At 50.3% G+C, this 25,510-nt stretch overlaps 1 protein-coding gene across 3 annotated transcripts in view; it reads right to left on the bottom strand.

Moving 5' to 3' along the window:
- Nucleotides 1-373: 373 nt before the first annotated feature.
- Nucleotides 374-25,510, bottom strand: part of LOC142589991 (uncharacterized) — a 39,475-nt gene continuing 14,338 nt past the window's right edge. The window contains exons 1-2 of one of the 3 annotated variants that reach the window (XM_075701783.1): nucleotides 14,205-14,431; nucleotides 374-5,425 (exon numbers count right to left, since the gene is read on the bottom strand). In XM_075701783.1, coding sequence (XP_075557898.1) covers nucleotides 4,268-5,425 — 1,158 coding nt within the window. In that variant the 5' untranslated portion in view covers nucleotides 14,205-14,431 and the 3' untranslated portion in view covers nucleotides 374-4,267. Of the gene's footprint in view, nucleotides 5,426-14,085; nucleotides 14,432-25,510 lie in introns of those variants that run through there. The other 2 variants (XM_075701781.1, XM_075701782.1) reach the window with 2 other exon arrangements.

The raw sequence follows: 25,510 nt of genomic DNA, 5'->3' as shown, positions 1-25,510 counted from the left end.
TTGTCTACTGCACAAGCATAATTTGCTAGTGCGTGCTAAGTTATGAATAGAGTCGTACTTCGTCGTAACGAATCCGCATGGCACGAAAATACCTTCGTTATGTCCGATATTTGTTTTAAGCATGCTTTCCTTGCATGCATGCTGTATTGGCGAAAAACGTTTCATATTTACTTCGTCTGACTGATTGTCCGTTACATTCATGTTCGTTAAACCGAGGTTTGACTCTGTTCATCTCCGCTGTCCCTTTGAAGGCAGCAATTGAGTGTTGCGTATACGCCTTCGCGCATGCTTTATTGCCGCCATCGCTAGAGGTCGTAGAGCGGCGACTACCGCGCGCAGACTGTACGGTGAAAAAAAAAATGAAGTCGACACGTTTCGTAGGAAATACCAGAGACAAATTTATTGTTTCTTGTCTTCGTCATATTTGCGGTAATTCTTTTCATTTTCTTATTCATATATTACGGTGGCTATGTTACACTATTTACAATGAACAGCTGCACCATTTCTCGGGAGAGAGATAAACATCGTATACACCGACACACTGTACATTCAGTTGCATACACACGTGCAGACACACATTACGATACATACACACATACACACGCGCGCACGCGTAATAATTTCGGGGCCTTGCACAACATTCAGAACTTTGCGCTTTGTTAAGGTAGAACAAGCTTTCCCTCGCAAGCAGTGGCGTGCACGTTTTGGCGTTGGAAGTTCATTTCTTTTTCTTTCTTTTTTATCCCCAGGCATTTGCTAATAAACCGAAAGCGTGCAGAAGTATTTGCGGACCGAGGATTCCGGTGGCCGCGGAAGGAATACGACATGCCGAGATGACATTTCTAATACTGCGAACATGATTTATCTTTGAAAGTGAACTAGATTTCAAAAAAAATTGTGGCTGTGTTAAAACGTCGCGGTGCGCCGCGTAGCGCAAGCCACAAGGACGAGGAAAGAGCCACCTACGACACACGCCGCGCGAAGTGACGAAATATAGATGTAGCAGATGTTCGACACGCGTCGTCTGCTACAACCGACACAGAGTGTCGTCTGCAACAGCCTACACCTAGCCTCATCTGGTAAAGAACGCTCCTTGCATTATGGAGTCCGTTGCTTCACACGTCCAGGGACATACATTGCATATTTTCATGTCTTGGGAATGCCTTGCGAAACAAGAAAATTTTCTTCTCGTCCATATATATATATATATATATATATATATATATATATATATATATATATATATATACGTTTTCCTTCGCCGTATTGAAGGCTGGCGCCTCTGGTAGGTTCTTCTTATATTAATGTACTCGGCCGTGGAGGTAACATTCTAGTCGGCGACTCACATTTAGTGAAGCTGCTCACCAATTCCACTTTTTTTAGATGACAGAACAAATTGGGCTCCATTTTTTTTTCGTTTTCCCTAGATTCACTTCCAGTCATGTCACCTGTGGGCAGCTCGGCAAGCTAACAAACAGGTAATTCGATAACACGCTCCGCTGGCAGAGGGCGCAGACGTCGGTTAACTTCTGCAAGACGACCGGATATTGCCGGAGCGACACGAAAGAGCGAATCCGGCGCCTATCCTCGCCACAAATCATAGCTTCCCGGCCAAAACGGCTGCACGCCACGAACCTCGCTCGCTTTCACAAAAGCCGCGTTCGCGGGCTCTTTTGAGCGACGCGTTCTTACGCGTCACCCGCAGCGGCTTGGCCCGCGCACAAATTTACGACTTCACAAGGAAGATACGGGCCGCTTGTACAAAAATACCGCGCGGCCGCGAATAAGGCAGCGACGCATTTCAGAGAAGCAAAAAAAAAAAATGAAGACAGGTAAGAAAAGCGTCACAACACCGCACAATCGTGGAAACCGCCGACACTTTCGTTTTCCCTTCTTGTGAACACTTGGGACGCCGGGAAGAGGTGTGCGGGTTACCCGACAGATGGCGGTAGCGCGCGTACGACACACACAGACAAACATAGCCGCCATCTTGGTCCCAGAAGGCACCTGAACAGTAAAACGCGGTTTCTTCTTTGTATGCTCGTAGAGTCACTGGATAAAAGACGACGCGCCTTTTAAAAGAACCAGCAGTTCACAATCATGTGATCGGTCACGTGTCGCACACAATTTTTTTTTCCCGACTAACATTTGTGCATGAAAAAGCGCTCTAACCACGCCAGTTGCGAAACTCTTAATCGACTGTGCGTCTCAGAAACAGGGGTACACCAAAACAGAGCGGGTCAGATTTTTGGAATTTGTCGCCCAACCTAGCGGCAGGCGAGATGAACTAGAACGTACCCCAGCAGTGGCACGCTCAATTTGATTTTCCACTCATCGGTGATGTACTTGTCCGCTTCGTAAAAAAAAAAAAAAAAAAAAAAATTAGTCACAGGAGACTTTAGAGGAGAGTTGTGCAACTGATGCGATTGATGAGCTGTGGTACACCTTTGCTTACAGCATAAAATATCTCGGTTACTCGCTACGGCGCAAAAATCATCTGCTACTCGGGGGACCACAAGGTCGTCTGCTACTCGGAGTGCCACAAGATCGTCCGCAACTCGGAAACCCAACACGTCTGCGACGTGAACTTGGCTTCGATGAACGCTTGAATGCCATCGTCTGCCATCGTTTGAACGCTTGAATGCCATCGTTTTCTGTGACAGCGCAGGCAGACGGTTTATACGTCTGACGAGGATCAGCGATGCGTAACGCTATAAAAATATTGCTCGCGTAAGAAAACGCTAGCACTAGCGAGCAACTTGAAAATGTTAGGCGTGCTCCTTATATATACTGTACCCGTTTTCACTTTCAAATTTCATTTCTCAACGCTGATTACGAGCGACACAGCGGCATCCATTTCAAAGCAGACGATATTGCGGCTCCCTTCTAAAGGAATACATTTTAATCTAGCGCACTCGTTTTTTCTCTTGATATCCGTGAATACACAAAAGACAGCTGCCCAGAAAGATACATCGAACCGCTTCGTTTTCAAACCCGCAGAAAGCAAGCCAGTGCGAAAATTCCAAAAAGAAAATGGAGCTGCTTTCCACAGACACCTCCCAAATATTGTAAGCAAGCACTTTTTTGACATGGTACAGACGCAAGTCAAAGTTCAGTAATAATATTTTAAAAAAAATGAAAATGGCATTCGGCCAAAATACAGGGGTAGCAAATGTACACGACAGCCTCGTACACACTTTATCATCATCTGGCACCGGAAATATTCAATGCACCAACGGCTACAACCGGACGCAAGCATTAACTACACGGCTGAACCGAAAACAAAAAAAATAAAGTTTGTTTTCCTCGCTAGTGTAATAACGAACTGCAAGGAGAACGCTGCCAAAATTGAAGCGTCCGCAAAGGCACGCAAGAGACCCGAGTGAAAACAGCCTGAAACGGTAAAAGCATTCCACGGCGATGCGTGGACATATTAGAGCAGGTTCCGTAAAACCCTGCAGTATAACCTGGTACGTTGGGTATTGTTAGCACCACATCGATCGGGTTCCCTATCGAAAGAGCACCAATATAGACAGACGTCTTGAGCTTGAGGGCGATTAGAAACTGAGGTGAGACTTTGCAGCCGCTGCTACTGAAATACCTAGTGAGCGACACAGCTCACGTGACCGAACGATCTTGCTAAAGCCTTAAAAAATGCGCTAATTGTGAAGCTAAATACTGTTGTGCAGATTTTATCTCAAGGCTGTATTTTTCACTCATTTGTATGAAGCATTTTGATGAAACAGTATGAAACATTTGAAACAGCGTCCTATAGAAATCGAACGTACGGTTCATGATTGGACAGCAGGTACAAAGAACAACCACGTGAAGAATCGAATAGGACAAGACGCGACGACAGGCTTTCAACAGGAAGTCTGTGCTCTGCCAAGTCTGATTACATTGTTTGTTTGTTTTGTTATTTTTGTACTTGGTGACCGTAAGCAGCACTATATATTAAAAAAAAATGCGGAAGCCGAACAGAAAGCAAACAGCAAGGCGCTGCGCTGAGGTCATCATCCAGTGACTCTACAAGCTGGCTAACTTTCTTCACGACACGTGTAGGAACTGCGACTCGTGGGTGGGGCCCGGTCACGGTGACGAAGCACAATCCTCGCTACCCCCACCATCACTACCGCCGCCGCAGCTGGACCAGAACAGGGCCACACAAGGGTGCCCCGGGTTTGGGAGGAAGAATTCGCAAACCCCGCCCCCCAAAAAAAAACATGTAAAACGGGAGAGGTGGGGGGGGGCTCATGTAACGCTTTGGTCAGTGTAGGTGGGGGTAGTCCCTGAGGTAGTCCTTTAGCGCCGCCGGAAGCGGCTCCGCGTCCCTGCACTCTGAGGACGCCGCGGTCACCGCGCCCGCGCTCCGGTTGAGCGCGATGCGGCACAGGTGCTGGAGCGAGGCCGGCTCCCGGTACAGCGGCCTCGTCAGCACGATGGGTAAGTCCCGGCGGCCGTGACCGTCCAACCACACGCACATCTGTCCCTTGGCCGAGCGGCTGAGCCGCACGTAGTGCTCCACGAGCGACACGACGCACGAGAACCACGGCATGCTGCCCGCCAGCGCGTCCTCGCAGTCCAGCCGGAACTGGCCGCGCCAGTAGTGGATGCGCACGCTGGTCGGGCCCCGCTCCGTCTGCACGCTCAGGGCGAAGAGGAACCGGTTGTCCGAGCTGTCGCGCACCAGGAACGTGCCCACGGGCCGCCCGCGCAGGAACCGGCCGGCCTCCTCCCAGGACAGGCCCTCGTAGTAGTAGCCGCTGGTGCGAAGCGTCCTCAGGGCGTCCCGGACGCGGCTCAGGTCGACGTCGCTCGCCGCCCCCGCTGGTGCACCGGGAGGTGGGGAGAGGTGAGGGGGCTGGTTGCCGTAGCGCTGCTGAGCGTTCGTAGGGGGAGGAGGAGGGGACGGCGGCGGCGGGGCTTCCATGAGGCGGTCTTCCAGGAGGCCGGAAGAAGGCTTCCCTTCTTCCTCCCTGGGCGGCAGGAAGGCGTTCCTTCCGGCGGGCGAGGAGGCGTCCTGCTGCGCGGTCCAGCAGGGCGCCGTCGTCGTCGAGGCCGGCTTGGCGCTCCAGCTGGACTTGCAGCAGCACCGGCAGCAGCAGGGCGACGTCGTCGCCGCCGCTGGGTGAAGTTGGGGGGACGCTTGGGAAGTGCCGTTGGAGGAGGCACAGATCGGGAAGGCGACCAGGAAGAGCGCCTGCTTGTCGGGCAGCGCCGCACAGCCGTGCGCGGTGGCCGACTGGGGCGGCAACGACGCGGCGGCGTGCGGCGGCGGCGACCGAAGTTGAGCCGACCACATGCCGCCGCCGGACAGCGGCGACCACACCAGGTCAGGGCAGCAGCAGCAGCAGGGGGAGGCGCAGCTCGCGGCGCGGGCGCAGGACACGGGCGCGGCGATCGCCGTCCGGCCACCGACCACCATCTGCGAAGAAGCAAGCAGACGAACGTTTAGGTTGGCGTGCATATAACTGCGGTGGTCACAAACAGCAGACGACGACAATCTTACGCCAACTCGCGATCAGAAATAACAGACTGCTATCTGACCCGCAGCAGACGACAACAATCTCACGCCAACCGATGATGTGGAATCAATGGACGATCAGGCTTCTAGACAAGCAGGCAAAAAGCGGCTTTTAGTCCAGAAGCCTTACTCGCAAGGAAAAATAAAATTGAACTAATTCACTAGCAGACGGCAACAATCGTACGGAGCACATGGACAGATCATCAGAAACAGCAGACGGCTAATTCAGAAACAGCAGACGACCGACACGGTGCGCGAGCATTGTATGTGACACATAGACGGGTGGTCAAGAATAGCAGACGACCGCTTCAGCGAGCGAAGTCATCTATAGTGACATGAAGGACGGACGGAAAAAATCTGCAGAACTGAAACAGGCGAATGGTGATCGTCACAAGCAGATGGCTGACAGCGCGCCAGGCTCTTTTAGCACTTCTTGCACACAAGGAGCTAGCTGCAAGCGAAACGTAAACGACTTGCGCAGCGCGCTGTCAACATCGTGCCAGAGTCTTATGCGAGAAAAACGAGGACACGCAGGCGAAACACGTCAGGAATAGCAGGTGCGTGCCTTAGAAAGCACGCAATAACTCGAGGGCACCAAAATAGCCCGACACTTCACGGCAGTGCGTCAGAAAGAGACGTCTGCCCTGGCTCGAAACAGGCACGTGACAGCTTGAAGGCTTTCTCTACCTACACTATACCATGGACGTGGTGGCGTAAGCGCGAAGTTTGGGGCGTTCTCCATACGATCATGTACATGGTGATGCGTCGCGATTCCTCAAGGCCCTCGCATCGCCAAGAACAAACTATCAGTGCAATGCATCCCTTGTCTTTCTTTAGCGTCTCAAATTACGACGTCGTGTTAGGCATATCAGGAGGGACGCAGTGTAGAAATCCGTAGTAATTTCTAACCCGTATAATTCCTTCGCGCTCACCGAAATGCGGGCTGGCATGTTTTGTAGTTTTCCATCAACGTCACATAGTGTCCCGTTCAAAACCGCGACCCTGGAAGACTCCTACTCAACGGCCGAGCCACGGGCGACGGATCGTCACAGCGGAGACCAAGCCGACACGAAGTGCGCCCAAGCTGCCGTGAAGTCCGCGCCGCTCGAAGTAGCGCCAGTCAAGGAGTTTTATAGCTACTCGGCGCGGATATGCGAATCCTGCACGGAACGTCCCAACACCTCTGACCGCGGCGACTTCAATCGCCTGTACGTGACGTTATGCAGATGTGTACGAGCTCTCACGAGCGACGCGGTCTCTTTCCTTACTTCCTCGAGACGCCGCTCGGGGGCGCCCCCGAATCGCGAGCACGTGAGGCATGACTCGAGGCCGCCCACACGTGGAAAGGTGTCGTGACACGAGCGACCTCGCGGTGTGCCGCGGGGCGCTCAAACATAAACCACATTCGTCACGAAAACGTGGAGCTGTACCATCACCATCACCTTGGAGGAGCGTGTTATACGTGGAATCGTTATACGTATGTACAAAAGTGTGGAAGGTCAGGTTAACTACGCACGACCAAACGCCGTGAGCTGCGAATGCCTCGCCAGAAATCGAGGGAAAAGGAGTCTCGGAACGCACGTTTCCGTGCCGTTTCCGTGTCTCCTGCGTATATTCGGACTGTCTGCATGCGCCGAATTTCTGCAGTGGGTTCGCCGTGCCAAGTCGCCGGACATCAGTGCATCCTTGATCTGGCTAACGCTTAACCATACCTGGGAGGGCAGACATCGGGTCTCTCTATGCTGTCGCAGCTGCTGCTCCGATTTAACGGCGAACATGGCACAGGCTACAGCGGGTATTGTACACCTGCGAAGACGCGAGGCTAAACGGAAAGAAACCCCGACAGATTGATCACGGCACTAAACGTAATCGGCAACGAGAGATCGGCGTTCACGAATTTCCGACAGTCGTTACCGAGTCGACGGTTTTCTGTTTCATTGTGCTGTCGACGTCGCGCAACGTTTTAATGAATCGACATCAACTGCGTAGTTTATAAAACGTCTGTATACTTTTTTCTCGACTGCCGTTGAACGCCTTTCTAAAAACAACCTCTTCGGACAACCATATGAATGACAACGGACCGTAGGAAACAGACCAACGACCGTTGTATACAAACAATCTATATAACGCGACCAACAGTAGCCCATAGCACCAAGTCTATGAGAAGGCAAATCCTACCACTTGAAGTCTATTCTTCAGTATGTGAAGTATAGACACGATAAATTACGTTTTATTTACGAACTATCCATGTTTACCCTATGGTTCCAACAAATCACGGTATAAAGGGACTTCCAATGAGCTCGCCACAGAGGCACTCGCCATATTATAAGCCAAGCAGACGATGCTGGAAAAAAAAAATATAATGACGCCCTATGCCGACAGACCGCAAAGCCACCGCCACACGACGTCTCTCCGCGCGCGATAAAACGAAAATGCACGTCTGCCGAGCTGGCAGGCGGCGACGACCGCTAAACACGCGCGTAACTCCGCACAGCTGGTCCGTAATTTTGAGAACCCAATTCCGTTTTTTTTTTTTCTGCACTTACCAGGAAACCCCGGCACAGCCGCTGAATGGCGGGACGCAGCCAGGTTTCCCACAACGAGCGTCTACCGGCGTGCGTGCGTGCGTCTGTCTCCAGAGCGAAGCACGTTCCAGAATATTGCCGTCTGGTGCACAACCGTCAGCGCCGAACGTCTGCCACACGCATACACCAGACGGCGATGTTCTGGAAAGCGTCTGCTATAGATACAGCAGACGCTTTTTTCCGAATATCGCCCACTGCTGGCAGTTTACGCCAAAAGTCTGCCGTGCGTATAGCAGACGCCTTCTAAAATGTTGCCGTCTGCTGGTCGTAGCTCCGAAAGTCTGCTACAGTGTTGCAGCCGGTGCGCCTGTCTCAGAGCCAAACACCTTCAGAATATCGCAGTCTGGAGGCCGTAAGCGCTAAAAACCAAATACGAAGTCTTAGCACTGCAGCAATGGGTAAGGAATTTTTGCTGTGGCTGTTGCCACCTCCTCCGTGACGCAAAACGATTACCGTGTTAACTTCCTGCCCTCAGAGTACTCTGTAGGATCCTTCTCAGAATTCGCTGACTGCGATCGAAACAATTTTAGTACGCGCAAATTTGCTTTTCTTGCGTAAGCCGCACGTCTTACTTCACTCTCATTGGTCTCTTCATAATTAGTCCGTTCTTTTGCGACTTCCAGTGTTGCTTTCTTTCCTTTCATTTATTTGTTTAACGTTACCGCAGCGGAATCGCGCTCGAATGGAACGTCTAATGATTTCCTGGAACCCATGTAGGAATGTATTCCTGGAGCGAGTTGTTACAAAACTTTTCTCGGAGGTTGGCAATGTACATATAACGGGTTGGAAACACCTGACGCGGAAGATACGCTCTGACTTCGGCGTCGCCAACGCCGCACAAGCCTTCCGAAACGCGTTATATACGTCGCTCACGACGTTTTAGCAGCGACTATTGGGTGAACAGATAGGCTTTGCGTACCGCGTTAACAGTTCCTATTATGCATGTCTGAGCGTCGATTAAAAGAAAATGCTACCGCCAAAATCGCCAACCTTTAATCGGTTGCTTTCACTGTACCGCTGTACAACTTTCGAGACAAAAAGAAAAGGCACAACACTTTTTGCATTGAACGCGGCTGCTTATTGAAATGGGCTGTCGTTTCATATGAGCGCTAAATGTGTACCCGTACTTACAGATAACTACCCCGCACGCCATTCCTGAACGACTGACATTTTTAAAAATAAATAAATGAATAAGAAAAACTAATAAAATGAGTAGATAGATAGATAGATAGATAGATAGATAGATAGATAGATAGATAGATAGATAGATAGATAGATAGATAGATAGATAGATAGATAGATAGATAGATAGATAGATAGATAGATAGATAGATAGATAGATAGATCAGCTGTGAAAGACGTCTTATAGGAGGGCTCGGCGTTAATATCTTGACCACCTGAGTGCTCTCTTCAAGGCCCCTAAAATCTCGGTACACACGACCGTGTCAGCTCCGCATGACAAAAAAAGAAAGAAGAAACAGCTTCTCCTGTTCACTTATGAACAGGCGCCAAATTGCGCGGACAGCAACGTCAGCCGGTCACGAGTGTTCATTGATCGCTCCGCGGTTGGCGCGACCGACGTATACTGTGTGTATATGGACTGACAGAACGTGGCGCTGGGCATAATAGGTGTATATACAGAAGGTCACGTGACGAGGTTTCTTCTTTTGCTATCGCGAAGCGAAGGCGGCGTTGGCTAACGAGTGTTGGCTAACCAGGGGCTAACGAATCCCATTGACCGCGGCATCGCGTGCGACGATACACACCGCAATGGAAAAGGAACGTGTCGGCCATGCACAAACGGCTAAAGCTGAACGTGTTTAGATGTATCAATTCTATCGTCACGCTAAAGCAACGAAGAATGCAAAAAAAAAAAAAAGAGGAACGAAACATCAGAGCGAAGGAAAGTGTGATTGCGTACACCTCTATGTGGCAGCGTCTGTTGCTGGAGAGAGAAAAAAAAGAAATGCGTTTGAGAGAAATCTTTTGTACGCCACGGCCCTTTTCGCGCATAGATTTTCCAAAGTTGTAGCATCTCGACCACACGCTTCTCGCGCCTAGAATGATCACGCCTAGCAAGTTGCGAATGGCGGAAAATGCTAACGCGATGCCGGAGTTGCTCTCGAAAAAAAAAACAAAAAAACGCCAGGGTCTTCGAGTCGTCGCCCTTATCGTGACGTCACAACACCGAGCGAAGTTTGCTGACGTCGGGCAGGAATAAGTCCAGATACGGTGACGACGTCGATCTGTCGACGGCGACTGAAAGGGAGCTTAAAGGGGACGCTGAAATAAGAGCGAATCCGCTTGGACTCGATAAAGTATTCTTTGAGAAACCAATTTTCCCAGATGTCGCGCTAGTATAGCTCGATTATGATCAGAGAATATGAAAATTAAAGTTTCGTTGTTTCTTTTTTCTAATTTCGCGCCGAAACCGCGTCTTTTCTAGCTTGCTGTCACGGTAACACGCACTATTTCTTGTGTGTGCACTGTACAAGAGTAATCTACTAATTTATCTCAACTCATTTGTTTCCTTAGTGTTTATTTAACGGCGTACTTCACAGCTCGTTTCAGAGCGCTCCGATACCGGGCTTCGAAGGTCGCTTTCTTTTTTTTTTCTTTTTTTTTTCTTTTTTTGAGGAGCAACTAAGCTTTAGTGGATGCGAACATAATTTGCCTCAAATGTCGATAATGAAGTCCGATGAACGAGATCGGAGCCGGTTGTCTCGCAACACCGTTTTAACACCTCAGTTGCACGATTCTGTAGAGCGCGCTCTGTAACGGACCTTCGCCAATCAACCATAGCCGAATGTTGATTTCGACGCATTCGTTTTCATAGCGTTCAAGCACAAGACTTTGTGTATTACGTACAGAGTTATCGAAATTTCACTGCCTACCTCGTCGTGCAGGAAAGAAAAAGAATACTCTGGGGGGGGGGGGGGATGCAGCAACGCGTCGCTTTAGCCCTGACGAAGTTCTGCGAGCGATTTCACAAAACCGGAATTCTATTTCGCCCTATACACACACACACGTGTGTGTGTGTAAGGAGTTCCGGAGCATGCTTTGCACAAGACACGCGTGACACGACAAGCACGCGTGTAGCCTGCCGCCATGTGTAACCCTCCGATCCGCGCGAATCTCGGAGGCCGCGAAAGCGCGACGCTCGCGTCGCGAACCACATTGGACGCCTCGCCGGCGTATTCGCGCCGCGCTAAGCGGCTGACACGTGTCCCAGGCTGCGGCCGCCTATAAAACCACAACTGAAGAGACAATGAGTCAAAGGGAGGACGCGAGCCCGCATATCTTCGAAGTTGAATGCCCTCTATACTGCGCGCCTTACCCCACGTAAAACGTCACCGTCGTTGACGTCAGCACATTACGATTAGCATTATGCCGCCAACAAGAGTGTCACATTCAATTACTTAAGGCACCCCGACACTGCCGGTGTTTCTTTAGTTCCGCGGACCTTCATATAACGCAAGAAAAATCTTATCTCAGAAATGTCACCCGAGTACTCTTATATAAAGGGGCATTAAAGTGCAACAGTAAATCGCTTGCCATTCGCCGAAGCGTAGTTTACCAATACAGCAAGACTTATTGTTTCTTATTAATGTGCCTTTAGGATGAGTTATTAGGTTACACGTTTCTGCAATAGCGAGACAGCCACTCCTACCGCTAGGGGGGGGGGGGGGGAGGTCATGGAAGCCAGAGAAGATGCAAAAGGCGACAGACGTGTGCCGACGCCGCAGTGAAGTTCGCGCACCGACTAGTCGTGACGTCATGGATTTCGACAGCATTCACTGCGGTCCGGCTAAACCTTTACTGGCAATGAAGGACCGTACACTACCGTTCCGCAGCTACCGAACATTCAACTTACAAAAAAAAAAAAAGGTTTCAAGGGCTTTTTTTCTGCGCCAAAGCCGGCTCCCAAATAGGGAAAGAGTATGCTTCGAAATTTGTGACGTCACACGGGCGCGTCGGCGTTAAGGTGTTTGGGATTAAAGGGAAGTTTGGCGCCCGTTTTCTTAGACAAGAAACAACAATTTTCCCGCCAGAACGACTGCCTAAAGAAATTGAGATTTGCGAGAACCTTTCACGAGCGCAAGCAACGATCCCTATGAAGCCCCCCACTGGACCCAGGGCGCAAAAGTGTGGACAACCTGCGGCGCGAGACAGACGCGTCGACGCCGCCAGTGCGCGCCATGTGGTTGGCGCCAGAAAAGCGCTCGACGCTCCCGCGGGCTATTTCGAAAGGCAATGTTTCACAACAAAACGCCAACGGTACATCTCGCGTCCCACGCAATGTTAAACGAGAAAGGTTACCGCATGAATGAACACTTGCAATGTCGATGGCTTCTACACTAGTATTAGTTCGCGGAAACTACACACGCACAAGCGTCTTAGCACGTTGCCTCCCGTAAGGTACACTGTTCAGTCGTGCCATACCATACCGACGTCGCACGACACCTACACATACATGCGCACATGCGGATGTGCAAAGATAAAATAAGAAGAAAGAAACATCCCATCGCGACTTCAGCCGACGCCCTTACCAAGCTGCGTACGCCAAGATTCTAAAAGTCTGGTGAGAAACCGGCAATACGTCAAATGTCACCGAAAGCGATCGCAAAAACAAGAAAACGCAGCGGACACGATCGTTCAAAAGTTACAAGACTCACCGATTCCAAATGTCACATTCATCGCGGTAGGCGTATACGTTCATCATAATACTTTAGGTGTTCCAAGCAGGACAGGATTGACAGAAAGAGAAAACTATGTGCAGAACGATTCGAGAGGTTAACTCGAGGCCAAATGCGATTTTTCATTCAAGTGCTCAGGAGACGAAGAAACGCCATCTTGAAACAACCGCCGAGTCGATGTGAATTACATTCGTTGCATGTTTAAGAGACAAAGTTGAATTACACCGGCTGTAGCAAGCAAGATATTGATTTTAGGCTTCGAACTTTTTTGCTAAATATGTTGTACATAGGTAACTTTAAAAAGGAAATCTGAAAACGATGTTTGGACATTCGTAGTTCTACACAAAAAAGAAAAAAAAAGAAGCAGTTATCTTAGGCATCTAAATAGCATCCGTTAAGAGTACCTGAAGCAGACAGATGTGATATTTGTTTAGTTTGCGTGAACTTGTTGGACTGTTACGGGGATGTTGCAAAAGTCCTACTCACAAATAAGGGGTACAATATTTCAAAACAGTGCCTAAAACATTGATTTTTGCTGCTTTAGATGTATTATTAGGTGCAATTTACGGATTTGTGCTACCGTTCTTTTCTTGCTTAGTTACGGAGTTCTGTAAACTTGATATATGACCTTTTAGATTTGCAATTATCAAGAATGCTTCTAAAATATAGACGGCACAAAATTTTACATCCTAGAGCTAGATATTAACTTCGTTTAATTGCGACAAACCTAATCAAGATTACCCAATGGTTGCCGAGAAAAACGATTTCTTTGCTCTCATGCGTTTAGATAGAAGCTCCTCAAGACAAAATATGAGAACATACCGACGCTGTTATCCGCGAGTGTCATTCTTTAAATTTTCTTTAAGCATGCAGAAACGTTAATATATCGCATGAATCTCAACACTAAAAGAGATCATTCCGATTAATTACTTTCGTACGCACGCCCACCAGTTCGGCTGCGCCACCAACCACTGCCATTTCCAGTTCGGAGTTCTAGTTTCTGATCGTCGCCCAAAGATTTTGTTAAGCATTCGTTCATCCTGCCTTCCGACCTCAACCACAAGACTTCTCAAACTGACCCCGAAAACCGACCCCTGCTGCGCCAGAACCTTACGGAAAGAACCAAAAAACGCCTTTACCAAACAAGTCTGAAAGTAACCATCTCTCTCTCTCTCTCTGGGCTACAAATCCCGCATCACGCGCGAACGACATCGCGCGACGTCAACGGAGGTTTCGCGAAACCCGACCGGTGAATTATTGTTGGAACAGCGGGACTCACCACCGGCAATCCGCTCGTCATCACCGCTTCTGTCGCGAATGCGACATCACACTTCCGTTTCGCATCGCGACTGAGGGAGCCAGCAGCGACGGTGGTAGAAGCTTGGCAGCATATCCTACCGTAGTCCGCAGCAGTCACGCAGAACTGGGAGTCCGCGCAAGGCATCGGTGCACGCACACATACACGCCACAACGAAGACGCACCACACTTCGACGGGGGTACAAGAGCGCGCGCAAGATTTCCTCCACAAACGAGCGTCGTCTGCTACTCGCAGCCCCCGAGCAGACGGCGACTTCTCTCCCTATCTGTTCCAAGGAAGCGGCAGACGACGAGTGAGCGGGTGTGTGGGCGCCGCGCGCCGTCTGTTTCGAAAGCCTCGCCACCGCCGGGCGGCGCTGGCGGCGCTTTTCCTGGGAAACGCGCCCCAGTTCGCCGTAATCCGCGAGCAAAATCGGTGCCATTGTTCGTGACGAGTGTGATGGATCGGAGCGCTCATATCTGCTGCGCCGCGGCAAATAATTGCCCACGCAGCGACGACAGAAGCACACAGAAAGAAATATAACAGAGTAAAACGGAATGTTGTACGGGGCCGTTAACTTCACGCTTTTGCGGTGCCGAGCAAGCTGCCGTGCGTCGATCTGTACGTGTTACGCATACGTTTATGCCTGCATAACGGGCGGCGTAAAGAGGGCAAAAACGACGGAAAAGGAAAATGTTACATCATACGTTACGCCGAGTCGTTCTAAATATAACGCCGAGGGCTCCTGGATAGCAGACGACACCTCGCATTGTAACAGCGGTAGCCGATATGTGCCCCGAGGACTTCGGGGCACATATCGCACAAAACGTGCTAGACAGGTCCGTTGATTTCGTAATGTCCGTTTCGAACGACTCACACGAGGGCACCGCGGAACGACTTACTCGCAGAATTATTCAGGGCGCGGGCATTGTGGTGCTTATAGGAAAGTAATTTCAGACGCACGGGGCGATATTATACGCTCGACAAATTCTCGCAACGAAGCATCCTTGAAACTCAGTCATGAAAGGAACGCGCATCAATTTAGCGTGCGCGTTTGTGCTCAGTATAGCACCTCGGTCTTCAGAAGTAGCACATCAGTTGAGCGGAAAACCAATCATGTGGCATGACGTCACGTCCGGCATCGAATGGCACGAGCCCGGATAAGCTCGCCTTTAGCAGATGTGCTTGAGCGATGGGTGCAGACGATGCAGGTACATAAAGCAAGCGGATCAAGAAGTGAAGCTAATTAAGCCGGCCGTGTGCACACGAGACATGGCTGCCGGTTCATTCGAGTTGTTGTATTAGATATATCTCCAGTTGGTGAGAAGCCAACCGGACACTTAATCCGGTTACCCTCTCTGCCTTTAACCTCTTGTTTCTGTCTGTCTCTAGCTGGAGATATAGAAAAGCTGTCGGCAGGAAGTTTGGCTAGTGAGATTAATAAATTTGCGGGTGCTTAACAAGCTCGGTGACTGACGTCGATCACGCTCGGCCTTGCACGCAATTCACTAACAAGTCTTCCCATAAAACACTTAGCAGATTACCATATCTTGCACTAGAAGCAGACAGCATACGAGCAAATAAACGGGCCGGTTATATGTACATACGGGACACGAATGCGCGGTGGCCCGGTAAACCTTATCAGAGTAGATAAAGGCATCATAAAATTGGAAGGCCGTCGGGGCGGGCCGGAAATTAAGCAGACCGACAGGAATAAGGAAATTCATGGGGTACTTGATGGGTTCTGTGAATGAAGTCACGCCCGACTTTGAATGCACTGCATTGACCGGTCGCCTTCACTTAGCAGAAGACACTCTCTTGCACTGAAGCAGACGGGATACGGGCAAATAAATGAAGACGGATCCGTTATATGTGGACACGAGGTGTGACTGATGGTCCAGTAAAGCGAACGGAGTAGCCACCAAGAAAAGGGAAAAAAACGAAAACGGCAGGAATTTGGAGACGTACGAGGTAGCAAACTTTGTCGGTTTATTACGCAGTCGCGGTTTCCACGGGACAGGACAAATATGGAATCTGGGATACGGCATTATCTCTTCCCACGAAATTAACCCCGATAAGTGCGCGCCTGTAAATGGCCGCGAAACCAGATAGGCATTTTCGGCGGTTCTGTTTATTCGAACGACTCCGACGTAGTGCACATGTTTCATCACCGAAATTATTCTCCTCGGTAATTCTTGTGCAACAAGTCAGCAGCACAGTTCTGGGAGCCCGTGACGTCACGCGCAGCCAATTTCTGCAATTAGAGAATTCACAAATAGAGCAAGGAAAGAAGGCAATTAAACCCAGAGGGTTATGAGCAGACAAGCGGTGAACATGCCACGGGTACAGCAGACGAAACAACCTTTACGTAAAAGCGGTCTCTTATAGGTCCTCTGATTTTGGGAATGTCACTTACGTGTATAGAAGAAGAATCGGATGCCACCGTCTCCATGGGTCTCGAAGGTTACGGCAAAACGTGAACGCCGCAGCGCTAAATGTAAGGCAAAGTAGGCGGGCCAAGCGCGTCAGCCACTACGACGATGACGGGTCCGTGCGTGAAAGCGAGCAGGCAGCGAGAGTAGTCTAATATATAAGACTAGTAAAGAGCGCAGCGCGGCAGCAGTGAACCACTTTTCGAAGAATAGCGACTAGAATGTTGCAAAAGCAAAGTACCCGCGCCATACTGCGGAGCAGACGGTTTCCAGGAAGGGAGCAGGTGCCTGAAACGGTCAGATAACAATAGCAGACGATCATGCCATGATGGGAAATCGTCTGGACGGAGTCGTTCTTGCACTTCTGGAACCTCGGCTGCCCTGCAGCGTAGCTTCTTTTCTTCCCTTTCCCTCACTCCCTCGCACGAGTTTGCTACGACTGTGCAGTTTTCGCTTAATGAGCGATGAAATGAATGGAATAGCATGAAAGACTTTCCAGTCCTAATTCATAGAATCGGTTACGCATCGTCACTGACGTATGTTTCTCCTGAACTGAGCAGCTAGCTTTTGGCTGTGTCGGCATCTCCCACGCCTCACAGAGAAGAGGGAAAATAATGCTAATAATGGAAAGAGGTGATTGACGAGCGGAGACACAAGCGGTGCAGCTTTAAGTGCACTTTCCCAAATCTAAACGTCGCAAGCAGATTGCACTCCGGTCGGAGTGCGTTCGTGAAACGCGCGTTGCTGGCCAGAATGCGTAGCCTCGCCGTCAGCGGTTTCAGCGTTACAATGTGTAATTCGTAGAAAAAGGACACAGAAGTTCATTTTATCTGTTGAACAGCTTTTAACAATATGATCAGAACAGAATTCGCTCATATTCTGTTCCAGCAGGATCAAATGTCGCCTCCTCGCAAGCCACCATATTGTTCCGGATTGGCTAGGCATTCGTCTTGGCAGGCGTTGACTCGCAATTCTCTTATAATACAAACATTTTCGTTTGTTCTTGAGTAAATACACATTAAGATTGTTATTTTTTTTTTGTTTATAACAGAACTAAAGTTATGATATTTTAGGCTTTCTTATTTTAATCTACATCTTCAAAAAACACCATTTTAGTCAGTCGGTTTTTTTTTCTTTTTCTTCTTTTTTTCGCGCGTGCGCTCTGTTTTCCCGTTTAGCGTCGCGTAGCCTCAAGTGTCACTCAGGGTACCCAAGTGCACCGAAGTGGCTCAACGAACAGCCACTTCCCACAGTCGCTGAGCCACTTCCCACAGTCGCCAGCAAAGATAAACATCACCTCCTACGGGCGCCGCACATTCTGATCTATTCGGTACACTATTCAGCACTAGTACAGCCCTGCATGCGATGTCTGGGGCTGCGAGGAAAGAACACTGACCACCCGTCGTGCCAATGCTCTCAATTGGAAGCACAAGGACAGTTCATGTCCAACGCATTCAGCAAACTATACGATAGTCCTCCGAGTGAACGGACTGTTGTATTGTCCGTTCACTCAGAGGACGATTGCGCGCCGGTCATCGGCTCAGAAGGCGGTGAAGGCACTGTTGTGCTTTCTGGGAACGTCCGGATTGTGCGGGCGCCTTTTGACTACGTAGTGCTGTCCGTGCGCGTCTCTGACCCTCTCTCCCTTCTTTCTATTTCCCTTTTCCCAGTGTAGGGTAGCCAACCGGACTCTCGACTGGTTAACGTATCCGCCTTCTTTCTTTATATATATCTCTCCCTGATCTATACCGGCTCGGCCCAGGCGAAATGCATTTTCTAAAAAAAAAGAAAGAAAGCGCCCGCTTAACAAAACACACGCAGATGCATCCGCGCGTGCTGCTTTTGTTTGAAACGGCAAATAAGGTGGAGCTCTGGCCGTAGTCAGACGTGTGGGCAATCTGTTGCTGGAAATATTGACTTGCTTCGCTCGTAGGCGATTCCAGGAACAAACTTCTCAATCCGAAAGTTAAGCGAGAGAAGAGAGCCGTGGCCATTGTTCACGGTTCTTAGAAACACCCGAGCACTGGCAAGCATTCTGGACTTCTTCGTCATAAAAAAGAAAAGAAAAAGAAAGTTGTGACTATTGTTCTTATAACTTGCAGCTTATTCCTCTTTCCGTCAATCTGACAATGGCGTTTTGCTAAGGGCAACGAAAGGTGAACTTTCGTGAGAGGGGGGAACTGGAGAGCACGAAATAATGAAATTATTATTTCCCTCTATTTTTCTTTCTTTTTTTTTCGTCACTGCATCTGACGTGACGTAAATAATTTTTTCTTTTCCTTCGAACGTTGCTGCCTCTAGCTCAATGAAGAAAATAGGCGAGGAGGGTGAATGGCAAGAAGAGATATCGCTGAATAGGCCAGCTGCAACGAAATTTCTCTTTGGTAGATAAGCGAGTACAGCATCTACTACCCTCCTTACTAGCAGCATTTAGACCGCACATTTGCGGACGTCGCGGACAGCTGGTGTATAGGCGACACGACGCAGATAGTAGCAACTGGATCTATGAACGCTGAATCTCAGAGCAAGGCGCATGGGTTCCCAGATATTAGGCGCATCTCGCGCGCGCCGGGCATCTCGGAGGTCAGGTCCAGCCGCCGAGCTGCTTCCCTAGAGGCGACGATGTGCTCAGCTCGGTGGAGTGGGGGAAGAGCTTGAACTGGAGGATCGTTTGCGAATACTGGGGTTAGTTTCGTATCCGAGCATGATCTTAACAAGGAGCCGTGATGTTGCAAGCCGCGACGTGCTGCAATGAAGACGGATGTCACGTGGACGTGCCGGTAGCTCATAAGCGCTTAGCACAGTAAACGTGTGCACGTGCAGCGTATCTTTAGCGCAGCGTTAACGCTGCACAGCGGCGCCGCTTGCCTTCAAGAGCGCACGCGCGGTAAAACGCTAAACGCCCGTGACAAAACACTTCTTCCACGTAACTTGCACACCCCCCAAACCCTTCGTTACATCACCGCCTCACCAGGGCAAGATACGATGGAGCTTTCCTCAAGCGTAGCCAAAGCACGTCTCAAGGATGACCGAAGGCCGAGACCTTTTTCTTCTGTTTCTTTCCAAGAATTAAGGAAGAGCGCCGAGAAGTAAAAGAAGAAATGCGGCTAAACGAGATCGTTCGCTCGCTCGCCCGTCGTCTGTTACGCAGGCATTCCCGAGAAAGAGGCCAACTGCGATCTCCTAGTTACGCGGAAAGAACGGCTGATAAGCGGGGCCGACGCTTCGCCTTCGTGCAGGGCCGGTTGGATACCACTCGTAGCTGCGCCTTTCCAGGGAACGCAGCTTATTGAGCCGAGCTCCACGCCAGGAGGCGCGAGAATGATGTAAAGCCAAAAAAAGAAACAATAAAAGAGGCAGGAGCTGCGCAGCAGAAGACGGAGCCAGACGGGGGCGACGAGCAGACGACAGTCAAAAAAAATAAAATTAATCTGACGACATTACAAAACAAAGCAACAGTCACCTTAACAAGTTGGACAGACAAAAGCGCACGTTCAGGTTTATGTATTTATCTATACATACTGCAATTTCCTGAATTATAGCAGGATTGTTACAGAAGTGATTCAACGGACTAAAAGAGATACATAAATCAGAACAATAAGAGAAATACTAATTAGGGTAACTGAAAGACAAGTTCGGTGCTGTCTGTAGTTCACCACGTCATTAGCAAGCGTGTTTAAGTCCAATATCGTCCCGGGGAAAGTAAAAGTATTTGAGATCTTTATTTAGCCTGATGTGAAGGGGCGGGTAATTCATGTTGCTGGCTTGAGCACGTATACGCCTGAAAAAGTTTGTATATACTACATGTTTGCATATGTGTGATCCCGTCACGTCTGTTCCAAGGCGCGAGCAGACGACACCGGAAAACGCGCGTCAGACAAAAGCGCTTGACGAGTTTCTGAGTAAAAAGAGAGAACTTCGTCACCGTTTAAGTGTGCCACTCTCCAAAAGCCGCTGAAGATAAGCGGAAGCAGTAGCGTAGCGATCAAGCAAGGAAAAAAAAGTGAGGTGCACAGGAGAAGGAGCACGGCGGGCAGACGACGAGAGTAACTAAAGACAGACGACAGTCACGAAAGAACAAAACAAATGAAGCCAGCCTGCAGCTTGACAATTTACCAGACGAAGACGCGCGTTAACCTTGCAAAGAAGTTCATGCGAAAATTGCCCTCATCGTTCCTCAAAACGCAAGCAGACGACACCTAAAAGCACTCGACGAGTTTCGAATTAGAAGAAACATTTAGTCACCGCGCAAGTCGTTACCTTCAAAGAGATAACTGCAACAAAGACGAAGAGCACAGAAAACGGTGGCGGAGCAATCCAATCCGCAATTAAACAAAACAGAAAGTCAAGTAGGGGGGAGGACTGCAGGCAAGTGACCAGAGGAGGCGGCAAACAAGCCGAAGCGAGGAATCCAAGCGAGATGACGACATCGGCTCCAGAAAGTTAGGCGAAACAGGAAAATGGCTAGTGGTGCCAGGTGCAGCAGACGAGAGAGCCCTGCAACGCGAAACAAAAGCATTGCAGAACAGAGCAAAATGGACAGACAGCGCCGTGCAACGTAGAGAAGAGGAGGTGGGCCAAAGGGGAGAATGCTTGACTTGAGAGGGAAGGATGGAAGGTGCGCAAGTCTGAGCAGAACCACGGCGCAAGCTGGGAACTGAAGCGGGGGGAAAGAGAGAGGTTGAGGTTAGATCCTGAGATCCGAGGAGGTGAGGGTTTGGCTCCTGCTCGTCCCAGCGGCAAGCCGCTCCTCCTGCTGCCGCAGCACAGTGCCTCGCGACTTCCTCCTAGGCCAGCCCGTGCGCGCGCCAATCTTGTTTTCCTGGAAGAGCGATTAGCGGCCGGGAGAAAAGAAACGCGCGCGCGCGGTCGCGACGGCAGCCAACAGTTCTCGGGACTACCACATGAAGAGCCAGCACAGGGAGAAGCAGACGACAGACAGCTCGGCCTCTTTCCGCGCGCACTCCCCCTTCGTTCTCTCTTCGCGGTTCCGTGAAAGCTCGCTCCGAGCGAGACTGCGCGCGACCCACCGACCACTCGGGAAGGAACAGACGAAGTAGCAGAAGACGCAAAAGACGTCCGGAAGGTAGCTACAGAGAAAGAAATAGCAGACGAAAAAGCAGAAGACGCGAAAGACATTTCGAGGCTGACCACTCGTGGGAACAGAGGGTGAAGTATACGATAAGAAAGAAGTTAGCTGTGAGGGGTCGGGAGGCGGGTGGCGCTCGTTGTGTCGCGCACACTACACCTTCGCTCGCAGAATGCGGCTAAAGATTTTAACTAGGCAAGATGCCCGCCGTACATTCTCCGTACCCTTATCCTTTCTGCCTCTCGATCTCCGACTCTCTGGCACCTTCAAAGCCGCGTCGGTTGCGCTGCGTCACCACAGCATAGCGGAAGCTGTAGACAATGCGAACAGATCTGAAGATAGCGCGGACGCGACGAAGCGCGTAGCAGACGATACGGCGTTTTAACCAGGTCAGACTGCACGCCTAAAAGTGCGGTCTCCCGTCGGATCGTGATCAACTTTTGGGGAGGCACCCTATACGGCCCTACGCGTCCCGCATGACAAATAAATACACAATGAACATAAATAAAGGCCGCTAATGACCACTATCCTTTATTTATAATGTAATCCACAACGCCGACGCCAGAGAACTCACAAATCAGCGCCACGCAACCAGTTTTACAGCTCAGTGTCCACAACTGCAAGTGGTGGGTAATATTGGCGACGTCGAAAGGGCATTACTAGATGTTTCCACGTACCGTCGGGGTTAAACGTTTGCGGACCTGAAGAACTAAGAGAACTATCTGAATGCTTCATCAGCCTGGGCCTTCAGCGTAGTATCGGATTTCCGGCCTTTACTAGTTAGTACGCGCGGACAACATAGCCTTGTACGGTTTTCTATTAGCTGCCGTCACAAACTACTCGGAGCCTCAAATCCATTCTCAGATACCGTGGTCCGTAAACATTTGACGCCGATTGTACCCCCGTAGTCTTTCAGAGTACTTGGCTGCAATGCCAGCGTGTTCGTTCGTTTGGTGGTAGCGGGAACGGCCGCGCGGAGGTCTTCCTTGCCGGGAATGTGTTTCGGGAAAGAGCGAGACCCAGCGGCGTTTTGACCCCACTCCGCTCGGCGTAAGCAAGGGAGAGCACAACCAACACCCCCTCGGCTTCGTTGGCCCCTGCTACCCACCCTCCTCTCCCCACTCGCGAACTCCGCTGCTATCGTGCTTCTCTTTTCCTCGAGTGGTTCTCCAGAAGCGAAAAATGGAATGGGGGAGGGGGACTTTGTCGCGATTGCGGCATTCGACGAAACGCAAACGGCGTTCTAGCGACAAGGCGAGAGACCCACAGCGGCGGCGGACACTTGGTTGCAAAGTCGACTTTTCTTTGCCTTTCGTTTATTTTCCTTTCTTTCTTTCTTTCTTCAAACACGACGCCGCTGTGCTGCTCGCTCGTATCTGTTCCTTCTCTCTCGCTGTCTTTCTCGGTTTGACGACGCGCGATCTTCCCGGACATGCACTGAAGACGCGCTCCCCACGCGTCGCTGGAGTCGTGGTCGAATGCCGTTTCGAAAAGGCGCGCTAGGGGCCGAGCGCGGAAGTAGTAAGCGAACAAAATGCGGCTCGATCAGGCGGTGGAGCTCAGGTACCGTATTAATGACAGTCGATCGAGAATAATCGAGCGAGCAGGGGGTACCCGCGTTTGTGTTCGCATCACGGAGCAGACGGACACAAGGGCGGGTGTCGTCTGCTCATCAATCTATAATCCTTTGCGCTGTTCTCAGTACGGAACACGCGTACCACCGAGCAAACAGGTCGAACTTCGTGCACGCAAGTTTAAGTCGCGAGTCACCTATCCTGCTAGCATACATGTTGTAAACGATAAGGGGGGGGGGGGAGGGGGATTCGCAGTTGCGCCGGAAAGGCGAAGCACCGATTGCGATAGCAAATAAGTAGATAGCTGTACGAAATAAGGAGAGTAGTTTTATCGGCCGTATGAACTTGTGAACATTCGCTTACCAACTAACAATGACAGAATGTGCAAGCGTGACTCAACGAGGACGTAGGAAGAAACAGACACTGATATAGCGCTGTCTTTGTGTGCCTGCTTCTTCGTCCTTGTTCGGTCGCGCTTACACACTCCATGATGGATTCAAACCAACTAGCCCGTCAAAGTAATTGAACTAAATTCACCAGCACGGTGTCACGCGCGCACATGTAAACACGAACACACATCGCTCAATGACAGCGGAAGCTGAGTGTGAAAACGATGGAGTGAATGAATGAGCAAAGCATCTGTCGCTTCAACGCGTACGAGAGGTCGGAAGCGCAGCGCATACGAAGTTACCGGCACTACGCGGGCTGGCACTTGAGCCACGTCGCAGACAGCTTTCGAGACACACGAGCGCCGGCAACGCGTCCTTACGGCGTCCGCCAAAGGCGTCTACTACGGCATAGAGAATTTTGTAGGAAACTCTATGTACTACGGCGCCCGCTATTCGCGTGTCCAACGCCGTAGTGGACGCCGCGGTTGTCTCCACTTTGTACGGAGTGGCGGGCGAGGAGGAGGCGCCGTAGCAGCCGTCGGAGAGAACGCCCCCTCTCTTTCGCCTCACCCCCCTTGCCTCGCGCGCCACAGGAGAAGGCACGCGTCCGGGCCGTGTTCGCCGGCTCACCCTCACAAGCTTTTACTCATACGGTACCTCACGGCGACGCCGACGGCATAAATGCGCCAGGAGTGTCCATGTAATTGCTATCCCAATGTAAAAACAGTGTTGCAGAAACCATCGACAATGATTGCCAATGTGAGTGAATAGCCGAACGCCTCAAGAAATGTGTTGGCTTCATTATAGGGTGGCAGATATAGTATGGTAGATATAGATATATAGATATATCGATATATAGATATGGTAGATAGGCAGATTATAGGGCAGCGCTTGACGGCAGATATTTGTTGAAGCGAGGTCGTTTGCGTAGTGCTTGTTGTTTCGTGTAGTGTAATTTCGTGGAGAACGCATCCGTTAACCAGCACATCTGTAGAGGTGGTATATAGGTAGACTGTATAGGTGCCCGTAACTCGTTGGGAGCGCAAGCGTCTTTCGCGTCCGCGCCTTTGTATCGGCGGTCCGACCACCGACCACAACAGCGGGCGAAAGAGCCCAAGAAAGCTATCGCTGCTGCCGTGAAGGTCTCCCGTAACCCCGGCATTTCCTCAAAGGTTAACACGTTTACGAACAATCTAAATCTCCGCAACGTCCAATAGTTACCCGGATCTGTCCGTTCCGCCCTCTTATTTCCAAGTCGGCCAGTAGCAGCAGAAGCAGCTGATGCTACGCGGCCAATAGCAATAGAAGAAAGGTGACACAAGCCAACGTACCGGCACGTTTAGAAATCTACGATGCAGGAGGACTGCGATGACACACGCCAGGTCATTGCGTAGTCGCCCAGACGGGCTCGTTAGAGAAGCGCCTCCGTGGTCGTCGGCGCATTGTGTATGGCGCGGTTATGCAACGCGATTGCAACGTTGGTCTGTTTTTCGAGGCACACACACGCACGCGTTCAGCCCGGGTGGGGCAATGCTAGTTGGAGAGGCACGCTCTGCTTTCGTGCGGGCGCCAGTGAGCAGGGAAAACAACTTTCGCAAGGGCGCGCACAGCGTCCTTGCTTTTTTTAAAGCTGCGCATTGAGCGCGCGCTTGCCCAGGTCAGAAACAGCAGGAATCTGCACGTAGATAACATCCTCCAGTTCGCACTCAACGGAGAGATATACCGAACTACCTGTCGAAGGGGCGTTCTTTCACTGTTGTTGCTTCACCGATGCACTCATAGCGACGTGCACATATGGAATATATATATATATTATCCGATTTTCTCTCTTCACTTTTTTTCTATCCTGAAGCAGGGTAACAGTGTTATATTAAAAGGACTGACTGTTGCGGCGAGTTGAACTTGTAACCATGGTAACTTAG

The sequence above is a fragment of the Dermacentor variabilis genome, chromosome 8 (assembly GCF_050947875.1).
Source record: "Dermacentor variabilis isolate Ectoservices chromosome 8, ASM5094787v1, whole genome shotgun sequence".
In the NCBI taxonomy this organism is placed as follows: Eukaryota; Metazoa; Arthropoda; class Arachnida; order Ixodida; family Ixodidae; genus Dermacentor; species Dermacentor variabilis.
The sequence above is the reverse complement of the archived record's forward strand: the minus strand, read 5'-3'. Positions and strand labels throughout refer to the sequence as shown.